Raw genomic sequence first — 18,564 nt, 5'->3', positions numbered from 1 at the left:
ATAACTTTAGAAAAAACATACAGTGCGACCTTATGAAAGCAAATGCTGATTTATTAAAAAAAATAAAAATAAAAAAATTATATATATATGTGGAAAATGTCAAAATTTATAGAATGTTTTTCGTCTTAAATGGGAATTATTTGGAATAATATTTACAAAATTCCCTGGTAAAACATTGGTACCTTAAATGTTTAAGTTACTGAAATTCATATATAATTTAAAGAGAGCCTCATTTGGAAAAGTTTCTAAGAAAATTCTAGAAATATGGGGACCGAGTTTATAATGCCATGATTTAATTTAATACAATTTACATGTAAATCTCAGTGCTACAAAATGACAATAAAAGCATTAACCAAAGTAAAAATGATTAAAAACTAATTAAACATATTAACCATAAGATTTAAAAACGTAAGAGAGAAAATTTGTAAAAAGAAATGACGAATGACCGAAACTATTTTCAAAAACTTGCTTTTATTTCAGTCAAAGTTGAAGGACAAGCTGTGAATCGTTTTTGCAGAACAAGATGGTAGGCTGCGGGGTCGGCTGATGTCACTAAGAACCTTGGAAAAACAACGACTGCAATGGTAAAAAAAAAATAATCCAGATTTTTCAGAAATGAAATAGTTTAAACCAGAAAATTTGATTAATCAATCTATTGAGATAAAATCTATTTATCTCAACCTGATTGAAATGGAACTGGAAGAGGGTTTAGTTTTTACCAGGAGTAGAGAAATGAGCTGAAGCTGGAAAGGGTTGTCACAGTTCAATCATTTTCTTTCCAAGTGCTCGAAAAGTCACTCGATTGTCCAGCAGGTCAGAGTTTGGACAGGGTAACGGCCATGTTCAGTTGCACAAGTTTGAGCGGCGTGTGTGCGACGGGGATACAGCGAGCTTTGGCCGACTAACACCGCCACACACCTCCTCCTCGCTTTGCCTCTTTTGGTGAGATTAATGTTCGGTGGGTGAAATATAATGCAGTTTAATTAAGCCCAAGCTACCAAGATTCATGAACTCATTTCTTTGCCTGACAGTGCAAATGAAGGTTCAAAGGGTACAATGGCGGGGGAGATCTTCGATTAGGTGTTGGAAGAAATATAACTATAGGAGAGTTTGTACAGGATAGGCTTTCTTTTTCTTTTTACCCTTTTCTACTGCTTTAAAAGTAGATGAGGTTGTGAGTTAAGGATGGGAGATCTGTTTCTTGAACTTTTAGGACTACTTTAGCATTTCTTTGAAGGATTTTGTGGCCTTTATTCACAGTATTTAGACAGGAAACTGGAACGGAGAAGCGGGGAAGACACCAAAAGGATCTGGAACCGACACCCAGACTGCTTTTAGGAAGAATAGTTATGATTATAGGGACCAGCTTTACTGCTACTCCACACCACCTCAGCATCATTCTTTTTCCCTCTACGATAACATACAAATCAGAAAAAGTGAGAGTTTTAGGGCACACAATGCCTTGAACTGCAGCCATTTAATTTAATGTGTTTTATCTGGACTTTATGTGACGGGCCAGAGCGAATTTAGAGCATCGCTCTTTATACAGAGTGATGCTCTCTTTTTATAAAGAGAGTATCACATTTTAGATCCGATTTTAATTAATTGTTTTCTCGCCTTCTTTTCTAAAACAGACGTTTCAAATGATAGAAAACGAGAAGCGACTTTTATTTCAATCTTTCCGCCTGTGAGTTGTATGGCGGAGAATCAGGGCCAGGCTACAATAACATTTTGTTAATTACGAGAATATAGTCATAACTTTAGCAAATACGAAGACGCACTTTTACCAGAACAATTTCTCAAAATGAAAAAAAAGGAGTTTTAATGGGGAAAAGGCTTGGATAATTAATTTTTTGTATTTTTTGTGTGGGGGGGAAAAATACTACTTCATTCTCCTAATATTACGATTGTATTCTCATAATGTTATGACTTAATTCTTGTATTTAAAAAAGAGAAAAAAATTGCTTGAACCTTGTTTTTTTTTTTTTTGTTATAGGGTTGATCTGAATTCGATGTCCAAATAAATAAATTAATAAGAAGCTTAAAGACGCGCTTGTCAAACAATATGGTGGCCTTGGACGTGATTACATCACTCTATGGAAACCAAAGTAATGCATTGGCTAAATAACCCCCCAAAAATCCTGACTCCGTCAATCAATAAAAACAATTTATTGCACATCCCTAAAACGTCCTCAGGCTCATTCAACCCATACCATCTTCAATTTATCTGTTAATAAAACATCCCCTTCACCATATATCACCACATACATTGTTGTGGATGTAGACTAAAAACCTTAAACTGAGGTCAGAAGAGATTAGATTTCAAAAATGTATATCCACATAGCTATAACTTCAGAGAGAATTGCATACTTCTAGCAGTTCTCTTATAATCAACGTTTTTTCAAATAACCAACTTTCTCTGCTTTTGTTTTTCAGATTTCAAAAGCAAAAAGAGAACAAAAAATGCTGTCTTAAAGCAGTGAGGGTATATTTAGTGTAATTTCTTTTTTCTTTTTTTTGGGGGGGGTATTTTTATTTTAAATGACGCTGCTGCAAAGGTAGCCTTGAGGTAATCAAAACCTTCCCACACTGTGGAGCACTGACTCCTCTGAACTAACACAGCCATGCCGCGCAGTAGATCACTGTATTGGATTTCTGTATAATTAAAGCCAGCGGGGGGACAAGGTAAGGCAGAAATTTTAAGTGGAAGATGTGCAGGAACTATAGTGAATAAATAGCCGCTCTCATCAGCTGAACAAGCTCTAATGCGTTTCACTCAATTTAGCCAATGGACTTAGTCCGTTGCTATTTCCTATTATGTTATCTGTCACTGGCCCTACATTGCATTTGCCTTGAAGAACAGGCAAGGTAGAGTCGTTTGGCAGCGCTAATCAATACCGTTCACTCCGCGCGAATGCCTTATCAATTTCCAGGTAGTGCCTTGAATAAGAGTTGAGGAGGAATTTGGCTGATTCATTACGTACATTTCAGTTTTGTTTTTTGTTTTCTTCTTTTTTATTACAACTCTGAAAGGTGTGTTCGGGCACGAGCGATTAATTTGCAAGTAAATCAGTTTCCCCTCTGCCTTCGCTCCCTGAATGCAGGTAAAGCCGTTCAATTACAAGCGAAGAGATTTCATTAGTTTGTTTTTTTTTGTCTTGTTTTTTTATGTTTGTCTCAGTTTTGCTGTGGCGACTTGTCTTGTTGAATAATACAGGTTTGTATACTTCGCGGGGCGGGGGGGCAGAGAAAAGACCCGTTTGTGAATAATAAATGAGTCGGTGTTAACACAAGGTCATCTAGGAACTTCCTGCTCCCGTGATAGACTGCCGGAACGTTCAATATCCTGAACACTCTGACGGTGGTAGGAGAGGTCACTCTGGACTAAATTAAAACATTGCTCAGATTGACCACTTTTGTTTTTCTACTTCCGCGTTCCCGTAGATTTCCATAATGGGGATAATTCATAGCACTTTGCAGAAGTGTTAACACCTCCCAAACCTTTCACGTTGCAACCACAAACATCTTTGTGTTTTCATTGGGATTTTGCAACCTTCGCAAACCAAAGAGCTGTTTTGGCCCCTCAGGTAAAAAAAAAGATGGAAAAAAATCCTACTAAAATTTGCATTTTGTTATATCTACTTTTAAATATATATATTTCTGCATTGTTTTAGCAAAATTGTTAAGAGACATTCATAATTTCTCCTAATTTCCTCTGCTTCCATCAGTGTCACAGCAAGTTTGCCATCCTCCATGAAATGTTCAAAGCTCGGGATATTAGTTTAAAACTTTTTAAAACTTTCCCCAGCTTTAAACTTCCCCACATTGCAGTGGACGTTACAGTCCTGTAACATTTTTAACTTTGCACCGCAGTTGTTTTGTTGAGAATCAGTTTTGACATCAAATAAAAATGAATCCAGATGGAGGAAAGAAGTTATTTAGATTTATTTTCTACTACAACTTTATTGTGAGAGGGAACCTCATTTGTCAAGATTAGCCAAAAAAATATATCCAAAATCAGTCCCACAGACAAAAGCTTTAAAACACACAGGGAAAATTACTTTTCCCTTCAATCATTGCTGATCCCCATACTCCCATATCCTATACTGTCACTGTAGGTGTGTGTGTGTGTGTGGGTGTGTGTGTGTGTGTGTGTGTGTTAGAGAGAAATAGTACCGGCTGGCTGAAACCTTGCATTAAGCCATATTTTCTGGGTCCTCATGAGCCCAAAGGGGATTACTCTCCACCAATTTAAAAGTTCAATTTGCACCTCTCCATCAGATTCATTTTACATTATAGCCTGCAGGTTCCCCTGCCCCAGCCTGGGGAAAAAGTAGTTAATAGTCCACTTCTAACCCATCATATTTTTAGTGCCAAAAAGACAGATGGGAACAGAAGTTTGGAAATTGAGGATAGGGTGAGTTGCCAACTTGCTAGCAGAATAAGACAAATATGGTCCTACTTTGGACAAAGGGTGTTTGTCTTTTTTTCTTACCTTTTTTTTCAGCACGGTGTGAACATGTGTAATGAGTAATTTAATTTTGTTTTGTTGCAAGCTAGTCTTACTGTCTGTTGGTAAGTACAATATCTGCTAAATTCTGATGTCCGGTATTTGTAAAGCTTTGACCGAACTACTTAAATTAAGTGCTCGTCTCAGTGTGTACGTGGGCTTACAGTAGCTAACTGATTAGTCTTCCCTCAATTATAGCCGCTACACTAAAGAGTGTTCAACGACATTATTGTCCATTTGCTTGTAGAACAAGCCAGTGATGTACTTGACATTTGGACGGGTTTTACTAACTGTTGATGCTCACATTTGATGTATGTTTTCAGTGCAGAAGACATCAAAGCTCTCATAGAGGGGATTGGGAAATTGTAATGATGAAAACGAAAGCAGGAAGTCAGAAAAATAACAGTTTTGTATCGTTTTTAAGATTCCTGACTCCTTGATTACACATTTCCTCTTCTGTTTGCTTCTTTTATTTCTCTCACTTTATCACCACTTAACCTGATTATGCAGTCACCTCGAATGCAATTAACTTTTACTTCTTGTCAATTTTTGTCTTTTGTGCCTCCATTCATTAACTCTCCTACAGTAGATTCAAGGTCTAGAACGTAAACACAGCGAACAACATTTACTGTGTGATCAATTTCATTTCAGAGAGCGTCTCTTGTGTAAAGGTGTTGTAGTTTGGATAATAACGGACGTCATCGTGTTTTTGTTGTCTTGCAGAGGAGCTGCGGAAGCTCAGCTGGTCTGGAATCCCGCGACAAGTTCGACCGATAGCCTGGAAGCTTCTTTCTGTGAGTTTTTAGCCACACATTTCCACACAGCATAAAACATAAAATACTCGCAAAAAACGATTGTACACAAGCGCGCTCTAAAACAAACCTCACATAGCACCATAAACGTGGAATTTATACAGATTCATAAAAACTGAGCAGCACAGTTGCACATAAAATCCCAGATAAACCGTTACACATAAGAACCGCACGGTGTTGATCTCCGACACACACACACCCTCACACACCCCAATATAAAGTTGCTGTCGTGTCTTTTTTCTTCCCCCCGGCCCCTTTCCCTTCCTGTTTTGATTTATGAAGACCAAGAGTCGTCTTTTTATTTATTTATTTTTATTTTTTTTCCCCCTTCCAAACTTCAATAGGGAAAATTAATTGTGAGACACAAATAATTTATTCATGAGAGGCACGGTGTGTTTACTCATTAAGCCATTGTTGTGGTGTACAGCTCTTTGTCTGCTGAGGAAAGTCTAGCTTTTTGAACGCCATGACTCTCCCATTAATTACAGCACAATAGCTAATGTGCCGCAGAATAGATGTCATTAAAGGTGCGTGGATGTATGTGTGCCTGTTTGTGCCGCTTTTTCCTGTGGTTGGAGGTTACCGACCGGCTCTTAAGCTATTTGTGTGGTGCTCGTCTCAGATAGAGGCTTGTAACACCATATTCAGTCACAAAAACTCAGATGATTGTTTGTGTATGTATAGTGTATGTATTTATATGTGTGCTCCTGGCAGTAAAGCTAATGTACCGTACATAATACCTCATTAAAGGTTTGTTGGTGTTGGTATTCATTTGTGCATCTTGGTGTGTGTGTGTGTGTGTGTGTGTGCGTGTGGAGTGGGTGTGTGAATGTGTTTGGGGAATAGCTTCTATGGTTCAATAATAAATTGACTGCACTCTTGTGTTTATTTTATGGTTTTGGCCACTCAAAGGGCTATTTAAAAACTAGCTCCATTATTAAAACCCTTTTTAAAATTACAAGCAAACATCTATTTAAAATATGTCTGGATTTACCTATGTATCTATTAAACAGACCCTTTGATCAGTCGATTCCCTATTCTGTAAAATTTAGGGTGTTTCCACACCTGATGACAAAAATTGCAACATTTGTTACATTTTCAGATGGTGCGGTTCTCTTTCACACAGCACTTTGTCAAACAAACTAAACCCTTTGAAAAATCTGTTCCTCCTCTCGCCTGTGGTGGCACTACACCAAGAACCACTGACACAGAAACCTCTGAAGACGACACGAGGCATAACTTCCTTCTTCACAAAATGTGAACAAAAATGGAGCAACATCAGATTGTAGCATTTGTAGGATTTCTCTTTTGTTTTTGGCAATAGATCACGAGGTATTTCTCTGTATTTACCAAGAATGCCCTGTGATAAGGGCTGCACAGTGGCGCAGTTGGTAGCACTGTTGCCTTGGGTTCGATTCCCAGCCCGGCGTCTTTCTGCACAGAGTTTGCATGTTCTCCCTGTGCATGCGTGGGTTCTCTCCGGGTACTCCGGCTTCTTAGTCCAAATTCTCTCTAAATTCTCCCTAGGTGAGTGTGTGTGTGTGTGCATGGCTGTCTGTTCTGTCTGTCTCTGTGTTGCCCTGAGACACAGAGACAGGGTGTACCTGTCCAGGGTGTACCCGGCCTCTCGCCCGGGACGTTAGCTGGAGATAGGCACCAGCAGCCTTGTCTAGCCTCTCCACCCTTGTCCAATGAGAACCCCTCAAGGGAGAAGGGTGTTAGAAAATGGATGGATGAATGGATGCCATGTGATACAGTCCACTTTCTCTATATTCAGAGCTGATAACGAAAGGCACTGATATTCTTTGAGATGCCAGTGGACTGACGAATCTTGAGCTAAGGCCTTGTGCTTATACAATCTTTAACAGGTTTTGGAATTACAGTCATCTGTAAATCTTGGGAGACTCCTTGAGATTGGGTCCCAGTTACCCGCTCTATATGCAAATGAACTTACTGCCTTAACAACAAACAAGCCATGATTTTTGAAAAAAACACACCTATTCAGCAACCTAAATCAGGCAGGTTTAGATAGATTTCAGTCAATTAAGATACTATTACTAGTAATTGAGGTGTTTTTTGTGGTTATTTCCACCCTATGAGAGAAGCAAATAGAGTATGGATGGTTGGTTGTGATATTGCAGAACTCACCAAGATGTCAGCAAACAATTTCTGGCTAAAGACGAGTTTTGAAACTCTCTGGAGTTTTTATTTTGTACCTCTTGATACTTCGTAGACCACTGTAAGGTGAAGACATAATCCTGAAGTCTGGCCAAAGACTTGTAGAGGTAAATTGAGAGCGCAATTGCTGTACAAGATATTTATTTTTTACAAAGATTTCAAAAACAAGGACTTTTTGTGATTTTGAATTTTGAAGAAGAAGGTCTAACTTTGCCAGTCAGGATCAGTGTAAGCTGAAAAGTTGTTTCCGCTGAAAACTCGACCAACCACCGTTTTTTTCACAACTGACTTTTAAGCAAAGAAGACAATCATAATGTCAGGTTCTGTTCTTTTTAATCCAAGTAGTTAAAATATTTTTCGGAGATTACTCTGCAGATCTCCTTTGAATACTCAGGAACTGATGGGGTGTCATTTATTTGTGAAGGACAAAATAGACTGTCCAGAATCAGCAGTATGTCCAACACAATCACTGGCACAGAACAAAGGATGCTGGGAGATTTATACAAAAAGCAAACTGTCAGGTCTAAATACCTATTAGAGACAATTTAAACAAACACAGGAAAGACAAGAGAGTTAGATTCTTTGTTTCTCGCGAGGAGAACGGACAGAGATGTGCTTTCAGTTACAAATCTCCTACCGCTCTGAAAAACACATCTCCCGCTCCTCTGTTTTATTGATTTTAGGAACCCTGCCACACGGGGCGCTGCAACTCTAAAATGGTGGAGGGGAAAACAATTCACATAGTTGCAGCGCTAAATGATAATCACTAACTAAACACATGTTATCTACAATCTAAATCCTTCTTGCTCCAGGCACGGCGTCGAATGGGACACGTTGTATAGCTTCAAAGCAACGAAGAACAAAGCAGAGTTCTTTGCAGGACTATAAAACTCAGCTGGGAACTACTAACACCTCTATCTCCCAGAGATTCCTGCAGGGTAACAAATGCTAAGAATAGCTGACACCTCTCTCTCACAAAGGAGGCCTTTAGGAAAGAATCAAACTTATTTAACACACAGAAACATCACTTAAAATAGAAGGAAAAGAGTAAAAGCATATAATTTAACATTATCTAAATGTAACTACAAGGCTACATGATACAACGAATATTTGATAATTACTAAAAATACAATTTATCCAACACAAACAAAACAAAAGATCCAACAAATTGCAGGTCGCTAAAGTCGCCCCCTATTTGGGGAATTTAAGCTTCCAAGAGCATTTATGTAAAATTATTTATCGCAAGTGCAATAATGTTTCTCAACTGTTGTTACTCCGATGTAATGTTGTTAGTTTGTGACTTTTTTGTGATCTTTTTTTTTTTATTACCACCATGCAAAGTCAAATGAGAACTCTAGACATCTGTGTATAATAAAGATTATTAATAGTATTATTGTTGTATCCTGCCTCAGGCTGGGTTGTAGGTTTATTCGGCTCATTGTCAAAAAAAAAAAGTGTTTATGAAGGGAACATGGTCTCCATCCGAAATTCAAATCATCTTTTAATTTTTAATATCTCCGCGCCTCTTTTGGCTTAAACGGGGTCGAATCTGCTGCTTCTAAAGTTGGAGAGGATGGTGTTGAAATCCCCTCTGAGGTCGTAACGCCTGATCTCATGATCTTATCTGCACTTAAAGAAAGTTTTCTCCCTCACTTGATCACCTCGTTTCATTTTTATTTTTTCTCATCCAACAAAAACTGCTTGAGCAACGCCGTGTTTTTCACTCGACGGTTTGATAATTCCTGTTGCTTCCGCATGTTGTGATTTACTCCTTCCTTTTACCGTTTTAAGCATATGTGGACATAAAAAAAAAATCCTGGAACAGTATTCTGTAAAGGAGAACCTAAGAGAACAGTAATAATCTCTCTGATAGCCTTTTTTTTCCTTTTTCATCATCTTCACCAGACTCCACAAGTCTGCCTGCAGCCTCACAAACAGGCGTGCTTAAACCTCCTACTATTTCAACAATAATACTGTTTTATTTAATTTGTTTAAGGAGCACTCGGTGTCCAAGCCTGAAGGCGGAAGGAAAAAATTTAATGGCTTTGCGAAATAATAATAAAAAAAAGGAAAAGAAAAACCTTGCCCTGTAGCAAAATGTACATTTGCTAATGGAGTGTGGCTGTTAAATGTAAAATGGTGGGAGAGTGAGGGGGGGGAAAGAGAAGAAAAAACAAACTGGCTGTGGAAATATTGATAAGGCTAAAGGGCTTTATGAAATACACCAGAGAGCGGCAGCAGCTGATTCCGAGATTATGCTAAATAGTTACCGTGCGACAGCTCACATGCTGTAATTACGTTGCCTGGGAGAAAAGAGCAATGCATTTTTCATCTGACTTACTGATGTCCACCCTTTGTGTTCTTTAATCTTCAGGTTTCCCCCACCCTTTGACCTTTTGGAAGGAAGTGATAGCTCTTAGAGGAAGTTGTATCTTTAATAAATTTACTAATTTATTCGCTGTTCTAGCATGTTTTTTTTTTTTCCTTTTTCCCCACTTCTACCCAAAATATTTGTGTGGCTTTAGATTAATTAAAAAAAACAACAGTAAGTTTAAAAAAGTAAATGGTAAGTAAATATATAAAAGTAAATGTCCGTAGCATGTGGGGAACCATTAAGATGTGGACTTACTCCATTTAGTATGCTAAAGTAGCTAATGCATCAACAATGAGCTAAAATGCTTATGTTTGCTTATGGCTAATGTTAGCATGAGGGCTATCGCTAGCATGTTGACTAGCAGTGACTTACTTCACCCAATATGTCAACATTTGTGCATATGCTAAAATTAGACTAAATGCTAAGGTGAGCGTAAATGCTGTCAGTAGCATGTGGGTTATCACCAGCCTGTTGACTTACACACAGCAATGCATTGGCCTGCTCTCCTATGTATTGCTATGGCACGCCCCTAAAAAAAAGAAAAAGACAAAAAAATCTGAAAAGTGTGGCATAAATTTATGTTCCTCCATCTCGAGTCAAAACTGCTACCTTTCGCTTCAACTACAGCTGCTATTTTTTGGGGGCGGGGGGGATGTCACTACTTCTCCATATTGATGGAGGTCATCTGATTTATATATTTCAAGGATTGGATTTAATCCTGAACTTTGACTGGACCAGTGTATGGCAAAAATATGTCATCTAAGCCAGGGGGCTAACATGCAGCCTGTAGCTCTTTGCCTCTCCAACTGTGACTCTTACAAAACCAAAAAAATAGAAAAAAAAAAAGTTTTTGATTATGGACGCAATAACAAAGGGTAATCTGCATATAGATTATATTATTTTGCTAGACACTGCTTGTAGTGTCTAGCAAAGTCCTTTTAAAAGCAGCTAGCATGAAAATATACTTATCTTTCTTCATTGTCTACATTTATAGATAAGACTAACCTCATTCTAGAAAATTGTTTTATTTTTCCTCTTGCAATAGATGATTGTTTTTATCTAAAATCTGAAAAAAATGTTTTTTTGTACTTCTGCTAGCTTTCATAAAAAAATATTTCATGCACATATTTAGAAATGTGTTTTTTGCGTCGCTTGGCGAGTTTTATTTTGTTGCAACGGGGGCAGCAGCGGCTCCTTGAACGGAAAAGGTTGCTGACTCACACCCTCGTCTCAAGCCTCTAAGAGCATGATGCTGCCACCAGCCACCATGTTTCGCCATAGGGATGTTGTGTTCATTTGATGCAGTATTTTTCTTTTGTGGACATTTAATTCTTAAACTTACCCAAAAAATCAAATCAGTATGCTTGTGCTTGAACACACAGAGGGAACTTGTCACTCTTTGCTGACATTCCAACTTTCTACTAGAAAGGATTATATTATTAAAGAACATTTCTGATTTGGAGGGGGAAAAAGTCGCTTTAAAAACTGGATCGAATATGAATGCTCCAAGATAACACGAACCAGGCTTCAGAACCTGCGAGATGTTTCTTTAAAAATACAGGTGGGCAGACACTCAAGGAATGAGAAGTTTAATTTTAATCCATCTTCTCTTGTGCTCGCTCTGGGACAGATTCCAATCTGCTTCCAGGATAATGTTTTCCTGCAAAGTAGAAATCAATTTAGAGAGGAGACTAAGTAAAAAGAACTGTTTCATTTAAATCCCCCCCCCCCCAAACGTTTTCTCCCAGGGATATCTTCTATGCGCTTTCTATTTATTTGTCTATTTTTTTTTTCTGTTAGTTTATAGAGGTGGATCTTCCTTTAGGAGGAGAACAGGCAATATTTCAGGGAAGAATGAAGAGATCAGGCGTGTAGACCAACGGTTCAAAGGAGGAAATGCAAGAACTGCTATATTTTACACCAATCTTATCAGGTCATACTACAGTGATATTCAATAATCAACATCTGAATAAAAAAAAAATATGAAAGAGCTCCTTTTAATAAAAGGAAACAAAAGCCAGTCCTCAACCAGAAATAATCTTCAATGAATATGTTCTGAGGCCAGCATTGGATTTAATATGACAACAATGCTAATGACGATAAATGGTAATCGTCATTTATACTAATAATTAAAATAAGACTATGCATGATGACGATGATGATGACAGAAAAAGAATGAGTGATGGTAGAAAAATGAGAATCCATCCATCTATTGTCTAATCCTGCTGGTCCTTTCAGGGACACAGAGGGTCTGGTTCTTATCTTTAGTAATTAAAACATAATAAAAACAGGAGGTAATTATAAAGATAGAATAATAATAGTAGTAGTAATCATTTTAAAATGATTACAGTGACAGTAGTGCTGTTGATTAAAAAATAGTTTAAATAATTGTAAAATAGCAAAGAATGACAATAGTAAAGAATAATACAAAATAACAATAAATAATAAAAATGAGGTAAAAAGAAATTGTAGTAGTAATAAAAATTAGAAATAAATCAAATAATAAAAATCCCAATTAGTAAAAATAAATAATAAACCAGAATAAAGTTGAAAATAATAAGTAATAAGAAAATAAATTATTAAAAAATGTAATGTGAGAGAATCATTTTCATGATTGTAACAATGACCCATGGATTTAATGAAAATATTCCTTACAATTAAAAAAGATAATACAATAAGTAGTACTAATAGTTAAAGTCAGTGATTATGATATTTGTAATATTGTGAATGACAAAGACGGTGTTGATAAGAGTAATGGTAATAATAAAACGATGATGAGGACAATAATCTTAATAAAGACCGATGATAACGATAATAATATTGATGGTTGTGGTAAAAATGAATGATAACACTTAGAAAATGAGCATCATTAATAAAGATCATTAACAGTGAATGTCACAATAATAGTGGGCATGATCCTTGGTAACCAAACAAATCCATGAAAGTCTTTTAAAAATCTGTGTGCATATCTTCGTGCTGTTTCATTGAGCAGTAAGGCAGCTCCAGTGCTACTGACCTCCTTTAAGCTGTCCATTAACCTTCAACCGACACACACACGCCCACACTCTGCCTCATTTGGCAGCCGGCCCCCCTTTACACTGGAGCCCAGTGCTTTGTAGCTGGCCTGTAGCGTCCTGTGTTTGTGTGTGTACGCAGGCCTTGCGCGTGTTTGCATATGGAGCCGTTTCAACATGGGACGGTTGGACGTTTTGGCAGAGAGACCGTCGGGTAGAAAAGTCGGTGGTGGTGATGGGTGGGGGGGGGGCAACAAACATAGCCAATGTTCAGCCTGATTTGTGCTGGCACAAACATGGCTGTCTGGATGCATGGCAGCACTGAGACGGGCTGTAAATGAGTTCAGAGCTGACCTCCTTCACAGTAAATTCTTTTTCTATTTTTTTAATGTACGGAAACAAACAGGCAAACATCTGAACGACATATTCATGTGTGGAATTATTTGTCCTGACAAACACACTAGTGAGAGCGAGGGGGGGAAACAACAATCTGTTTATTTTTTTCCCTCCTACAGCTAAGTTTGCTTTTAACCATTCCCAGGGTGTTGGCCGGAGTGTATATCAGTCTGTTGACGCGTCTGCAAGCAAAACGCTCGGGTGAGACAAACAATCCCCTGTGCTCCTCGAACATCTCAAGGGCCCGAGTCTGGGGAAACAACAAATAAAACAGCAGAGAAGAAACTTTACTACTGTTATATACTCCTCTCTAGACGCTTGCCAGAAGTTGATGGTGTGTTTGTCTCTCGTGGCCAAAGAAATGGAAGCTTGCTTCCAGAGAAACGGTTAATTACATCAAGATGCCAAGGAAAAAAACTAACTCCATATTTCAATGTATTTTATCCTAAAAAAAGACTGATTAAAATAAATTGAAACAAAAAGATATAATTAGTGCTAGAAAAGCAAGCATTACTACATTGATCAGTGTATATATATTCATCATTTATCCCAGCTATATACTGTATGTGAGAAATATCATGGAAGACCATTGTACTATAAGTTGACTCAAAAAGATCGACAACCCTGGAGATTTAAGTGCAAAGAACAACAAAACTGTAATGTAATGTTAAAAATGTGAAGGAAATTATTTATTTATTGAATTGGAAGATATCTTCAGGACTTGACCTAAACTGAGCTAATAAAAAATAGTTAGTTCTTAGAATCGAGTTCTAAATAAAAGTTGACGAAATTCTTCAAATTTTCTAAGCCTTTCCTCTGAGCTCCCCAGCCAGAGCGGCCTGTTTTTGCCATCACTGACATGTTTTCCAAGGCCTAAATGTATGTTTCAGCACACTTTCGAAAACTCTGATGCCGTGATTCTTTTATAACCCCACGGTTTTAAGTCACGTCTGGACTTGGTTGGACTCGACTTTCTGCCCGTTGCGTAAGCCGCACTGCGCTGAGATGAACGCTCACTCACGCACACCAACGCTCGCAAATTCTGTCAGATATACCCAATCCCCACATAAACACACACAGCCAGGTAGGCCTAAGGAGCAGCAGACGTTCCGCAGCACAGCCCAAAGTTTTCCTTCTAATCCCGGGTGTTGGCGTTTGCTTTGCAGAAGTTTTCTAGCAAATTTAAACTACAACTTACAAAGCATCACTACTTAATGAAAGATGGCAGAAACCACTGAAAATTCACAAGAAAATCAATCTAAAAGAACATTTGCGGTGCTGAAGTAAGCATATTGAAGCGTTACTCTAGCATGTTTTGAACACAATCCTAACAGTTATCCTAATAAGACAATATAAATCTATTAGTGACAGATTTATAGTGAGCTGAAAAACTATTGATATCCAAGGGACATTTTCTCATTTTTTCTCAGAACTAAAAAAATGGGAAAAATTGCAGATTTCATTTGCAATTAGTACTTTTTCATCAGTATTAGAAATTATTTATTTAAAACAAACTGTTTCCTGCTGAAAAGTTACTTGTTAGTTAGCTTTACGTCAAGTGTTGCATTAGAAACTAAACCAAAAGTATATTGTTTTTGCAGTGCAGCAGTGCTTAACTGTAGAGTAGAATGAAAAGGTTAGGAAATTTGGAAAACCTGATAGAAATAAATACAATGTTTTCCCATAATGCAACACAAAACTGGCAATAGGAAGGTGTTTGAATGCTCCACCACATTGAAGATGATCTGTTCAGCGATGAGGTGTTTTCTTGGTTTATCACAAAACAAGTAATTTGAAACTTGTTCTTACGACACGCGAAAGTTAAATACTTCTTGTCTTCGACTTCATTTAAGTGATTTATGTATACAGTCTGAATTGACAGCATCACTGCCTGTGTCATCTCTGTTGGTGGGGGGGGGGGGAGAAAAAAAACCCAGAGCTCACAGTTGATTAGCTTAGCATATAAACTGGAAACCCGTCTGTTTCTCTCCAAAGATGAGTTGCCAGGCAACTGGCAGTGAAAACTACCCAAGCATTTTGCTTTTTCCCAGCCACAACATCACTTTATAACAAGCCTCCTGCTGCTTCAATTAGGATCCAAAACTTACAATGAGGGGTGCTGCTCAATAAGAAAAATAAATAAATCAATAAAATCATAAATGTATTGAAATTCAGAACATGTCAAATATGGTTAAATTAAAAAATTCAAACAAAAGTTGTTGTTTTTTTAATCCTCTCTTTGACTTTGCCTTTCAGGGTTATCTGCCTGCCAACGCAGAGAGGCGAGAAAGCGTTCTACAGAGGAAGAGACAAGAATATTTCGGCTTCATCCAGCAATACTACGACTCGCGCAATGATGAGCACCATCAAGACACATACAGACAGGTATATGCTGAAATGCCGTCACACGCCCACACACACAGTGGGAGCCAAAACATAACACACTTGTCTGACACTGAGTAACTTACCTTTGGGCTGCCGAACCTTTCCCTATTGGTCAGGATGTGGATGACGACGCTGTAGGGCCTTTGTCTAAACCAGGAAGCCAAGATTTGATCATTTAAGCTCAGATCACATCCATTCATGTTAAGTCAGGTTTATTCTACTGACTGATATCTTAGCTTTGTGTGTTGATTCTACTGAAGAAGACAAAGATAACTCTGTTGGCGTCTGTACAGTTTCAAACAAACAGTTTTTGCCTCTGTGTGTTATAAGCCTGGTGGCCCACCAGGCTTTATTTGCTCCCCCGCCAGGCTAAGCGTCATCTGTTTTTTTGTAACAGGGTTTTTCATTTTTACACCGGTGACAGTAAAGACTGATTCATCTAGCTCTGTTCCTGCACCCGCACATTGGCCTCACACGCTATCATTTTCAATTGACGTTGCCTGCTCGTGCACCTCCAAATATTTGTAACTTTTGATGTCGTTTAACACAAAAGCACACTGGTGGACTGCCTTAGCACACTGCCGGGTTCAGCATATTCTCTGGAGGAAACCCTAAATAAATATCTAACAAAGTTGGGATTTACTGGTCACCAGTGTGATTTTCCTGGTTCTGAAAGCCCAATCCTAGCACCGCCACACATGTTTTCACAGACTTACATCCACAGTCACAATTGCAGGAAGCATCCAGATGTTCCCGTTGTATTGTGTTCTTTGTTTTCATTCGCCCTGTCCTCTCTGGACTGGACTGTCGCTCGTATCAACATGACGGGAGCGTGGTCGAGCTCTGTTCAGAGCAGGGACAGCCAGCTTCAAAGAGCTGCTTAAATGAACACTTTTCTGTGGCTTTGAAAATCTACTCCCTCCTCCCCTCCCTCTCTGTTTATCTGTCAGTCTTTCACCCTTTGCACACTTCTTCTTTTTAACATTGGACTACTTCCTGTTCATTTGAAGCCGATAAGAAACTTCAAAGTGGGCTGTCAGTCTCGGAGCTCCACACATTTTTCATATTTGGCCCAATTTCCCATTGATCTCCTCGTCACAGCTGCCACGAAGCTGGCACACTTTGTTGTGATGATTGTTTGAATCGCGTCCTGTAGCCACATTATAACAGTTTTGGATTGTGTAGTAATTTCTGATTTTGCTTTTGCTGCGTGCCTTATTGTGTTTGCAACTTTATTTTTTTTTCCTCAGTGTGCATGATCTTGGTTTTGATCATTTTAAGGATGGATTTCCTAAAAATGTCTGGATGTTTCTAGATCTTTTTCCTGGTTAGTTCATCAACCTCTGAATATCCATCTCTGTCTTTCTTTCTCTGTTTTTTTTTCATTCTTTCTTTAACTCTTAGTTTTTTCACCATTTCTTTCTGCCTCTTAGTTTCTTTTACTCTCTTTGCTTAATTTTTTGTCTTCCTTTCTGTCTTTCTTCCTTTCTTTCACTTTTTCTCTTTCTTCCTTTTTGCCACTCATTCTTTCACTATTTTTCTTCCTTTCACTCTTTCATTCTTTCACTTTTTCTATTTTTTTTTGTTGGTATGCAATGAACATAAGGACAACCTTTTGATATGTGGATGAGAACAGACGGCTTGTTATGAAGGAGGAGCTGCTTGGTAGAGATGAGGTTTCAAATCCCTCGTCAGACAAAATCCAAGATTAAAAATGTAAAAACATCGCTCGGAATTTGCTACACCCAGAGTATGACTTTGTGCTGGAATGACTTTTGACCCTTAAATGCCTCCACATCGACATTTCTTAAGCCACCAAAGACATTTTGAAGAACTGACATAAGATCTTGTTTGATACGTTTATCTCATGTCAGCTAGCATTAGCTGTTAAAGCTTCCTTTTCCAGTTTCAACGATGTATAGCATCTAGTTGCTGAACTCCTGAATACAATAGTCATTTCTGGTGTAGAGATTAAGTTGCAATACTCACTTAAAATGCTTTGTTTATAATCTCCAGATTTTGTTGTGGCAAGCATCTTTAGTTAATTGAGAATCTTTGGCAATGCACAAAGATTTAATTATTCAAATCCTAACTTACATTGATTGTGGTGATAGGGTGACAAAATATATATAAAAAAGTTGATGACATGACTCCCTTATGAACGCTGAGTGTGTTTGTGTTAGTTTGAGTCTCTAACACATTTCCTTTCCGTGTTGCTGTCAGATCCATATAGACATTCCTAGGATGAATCCTGAAAATTTGGTGCTGCAGCCAAAGGTGACAGAGGTAAGGCGTCCAGGACTGTGGCTACAGCTGCGCGTGCTGGTCCTCTGAGCGACTAGTGCGCACACGCACACACTCTTCCAGACTGTGTCAGCCGGCCCGTCTCAACCTGCCGCCCTGCATCCGTCTGGCTCCCTTCTGACGAATCTGTCCGCCTGCTGTATTGTTCGTCTGCGGGGGTAGACGGTCTGAAATGGCAGAAAAACGTGGTCTTACAACGCTCCTCACAGAAACATCAAAGGGGGGCCATGCTAAAGGCGCCCATCTACACACCCCCAAGACCACGGCTGCTTTCCATTTCAGAGCACCAGAAACCCCAGTCTGACTCCAATCAAGAACACCAATCCACTAACTTTTGCTCTCGCTCCGTTCTCCATCACTGTCTGTAATGGCCAGATCCGTGCTAATCTGCCCGTTGCTTCCTGTTTGTCTTTCTCTTTCTTTCTCTCCCCGCAGATTCACATTGACATACCGAGAACTAATCCTCTTATTCCTCTTTTCCAACAAGCTTCTGTCCAAGAGGTGAGACCCCACCTGCAGGAGCACACACGCCACCTCACATTAGGAGGGTTTTCCCTTTTGCCTTCAGACTGACTCACTCAGCCTATCAGT

General features: G+C 38.6%; 1 protein-coding gene across 2 annotated transcripts in view; it reads left to right on the top strand.

Annotated features, from left to right (window-relative positions):
• tbc1d22a (TBC1 domain family, member 22a) overlaps nt 1-18,564 on the top strand; it is a 138,119-nt gene that overhangs the window by 21,491 nt on the left and 98,064 nt on the right. Inside the window, exons 6-8 of one of the 2 annotated variants that reach the window (XM_028021139.1) lie at nt 5,234-5,304; nt 15,541-15,669; nt 18,409-18,474. In XM_028021139.1, coding sequence (XP_027876940.1) covers nt 5,234-5,304; nt 15,541-15,669; nt 18,409-18,474 — 266 coding nt within the window. Of the gene's footprint in view, nt 1-5,233; nt 5,305-15,540; nt 15,670-17,892; nt 17,956-18,408; nt 18,475-18,564 lie in introns of both variants that reach the window. The other variant, XM_028021140.1, reaches the window with a different exon arrangement.

This window comes from Xiphophorus couchianus, chromosome 6 (genome assembly GCF_001444195.1).
Source record: "Xiphophorus couchianus chromosome 6, X_couchianus-1.0, whole genome shotgun sequence".
NCBI lineage: Eukaryota > Metazoa > Chordata > Actinopteri > Cyprinodontiformes > Poeciliidae > Xiphophorus > Xiphophorus couchianus.
The sequence above is the reverse complement of the archived record's forward strand: the minus strand, read 5'-3'. Positions and strand labels throughout refer to the sequence as shown.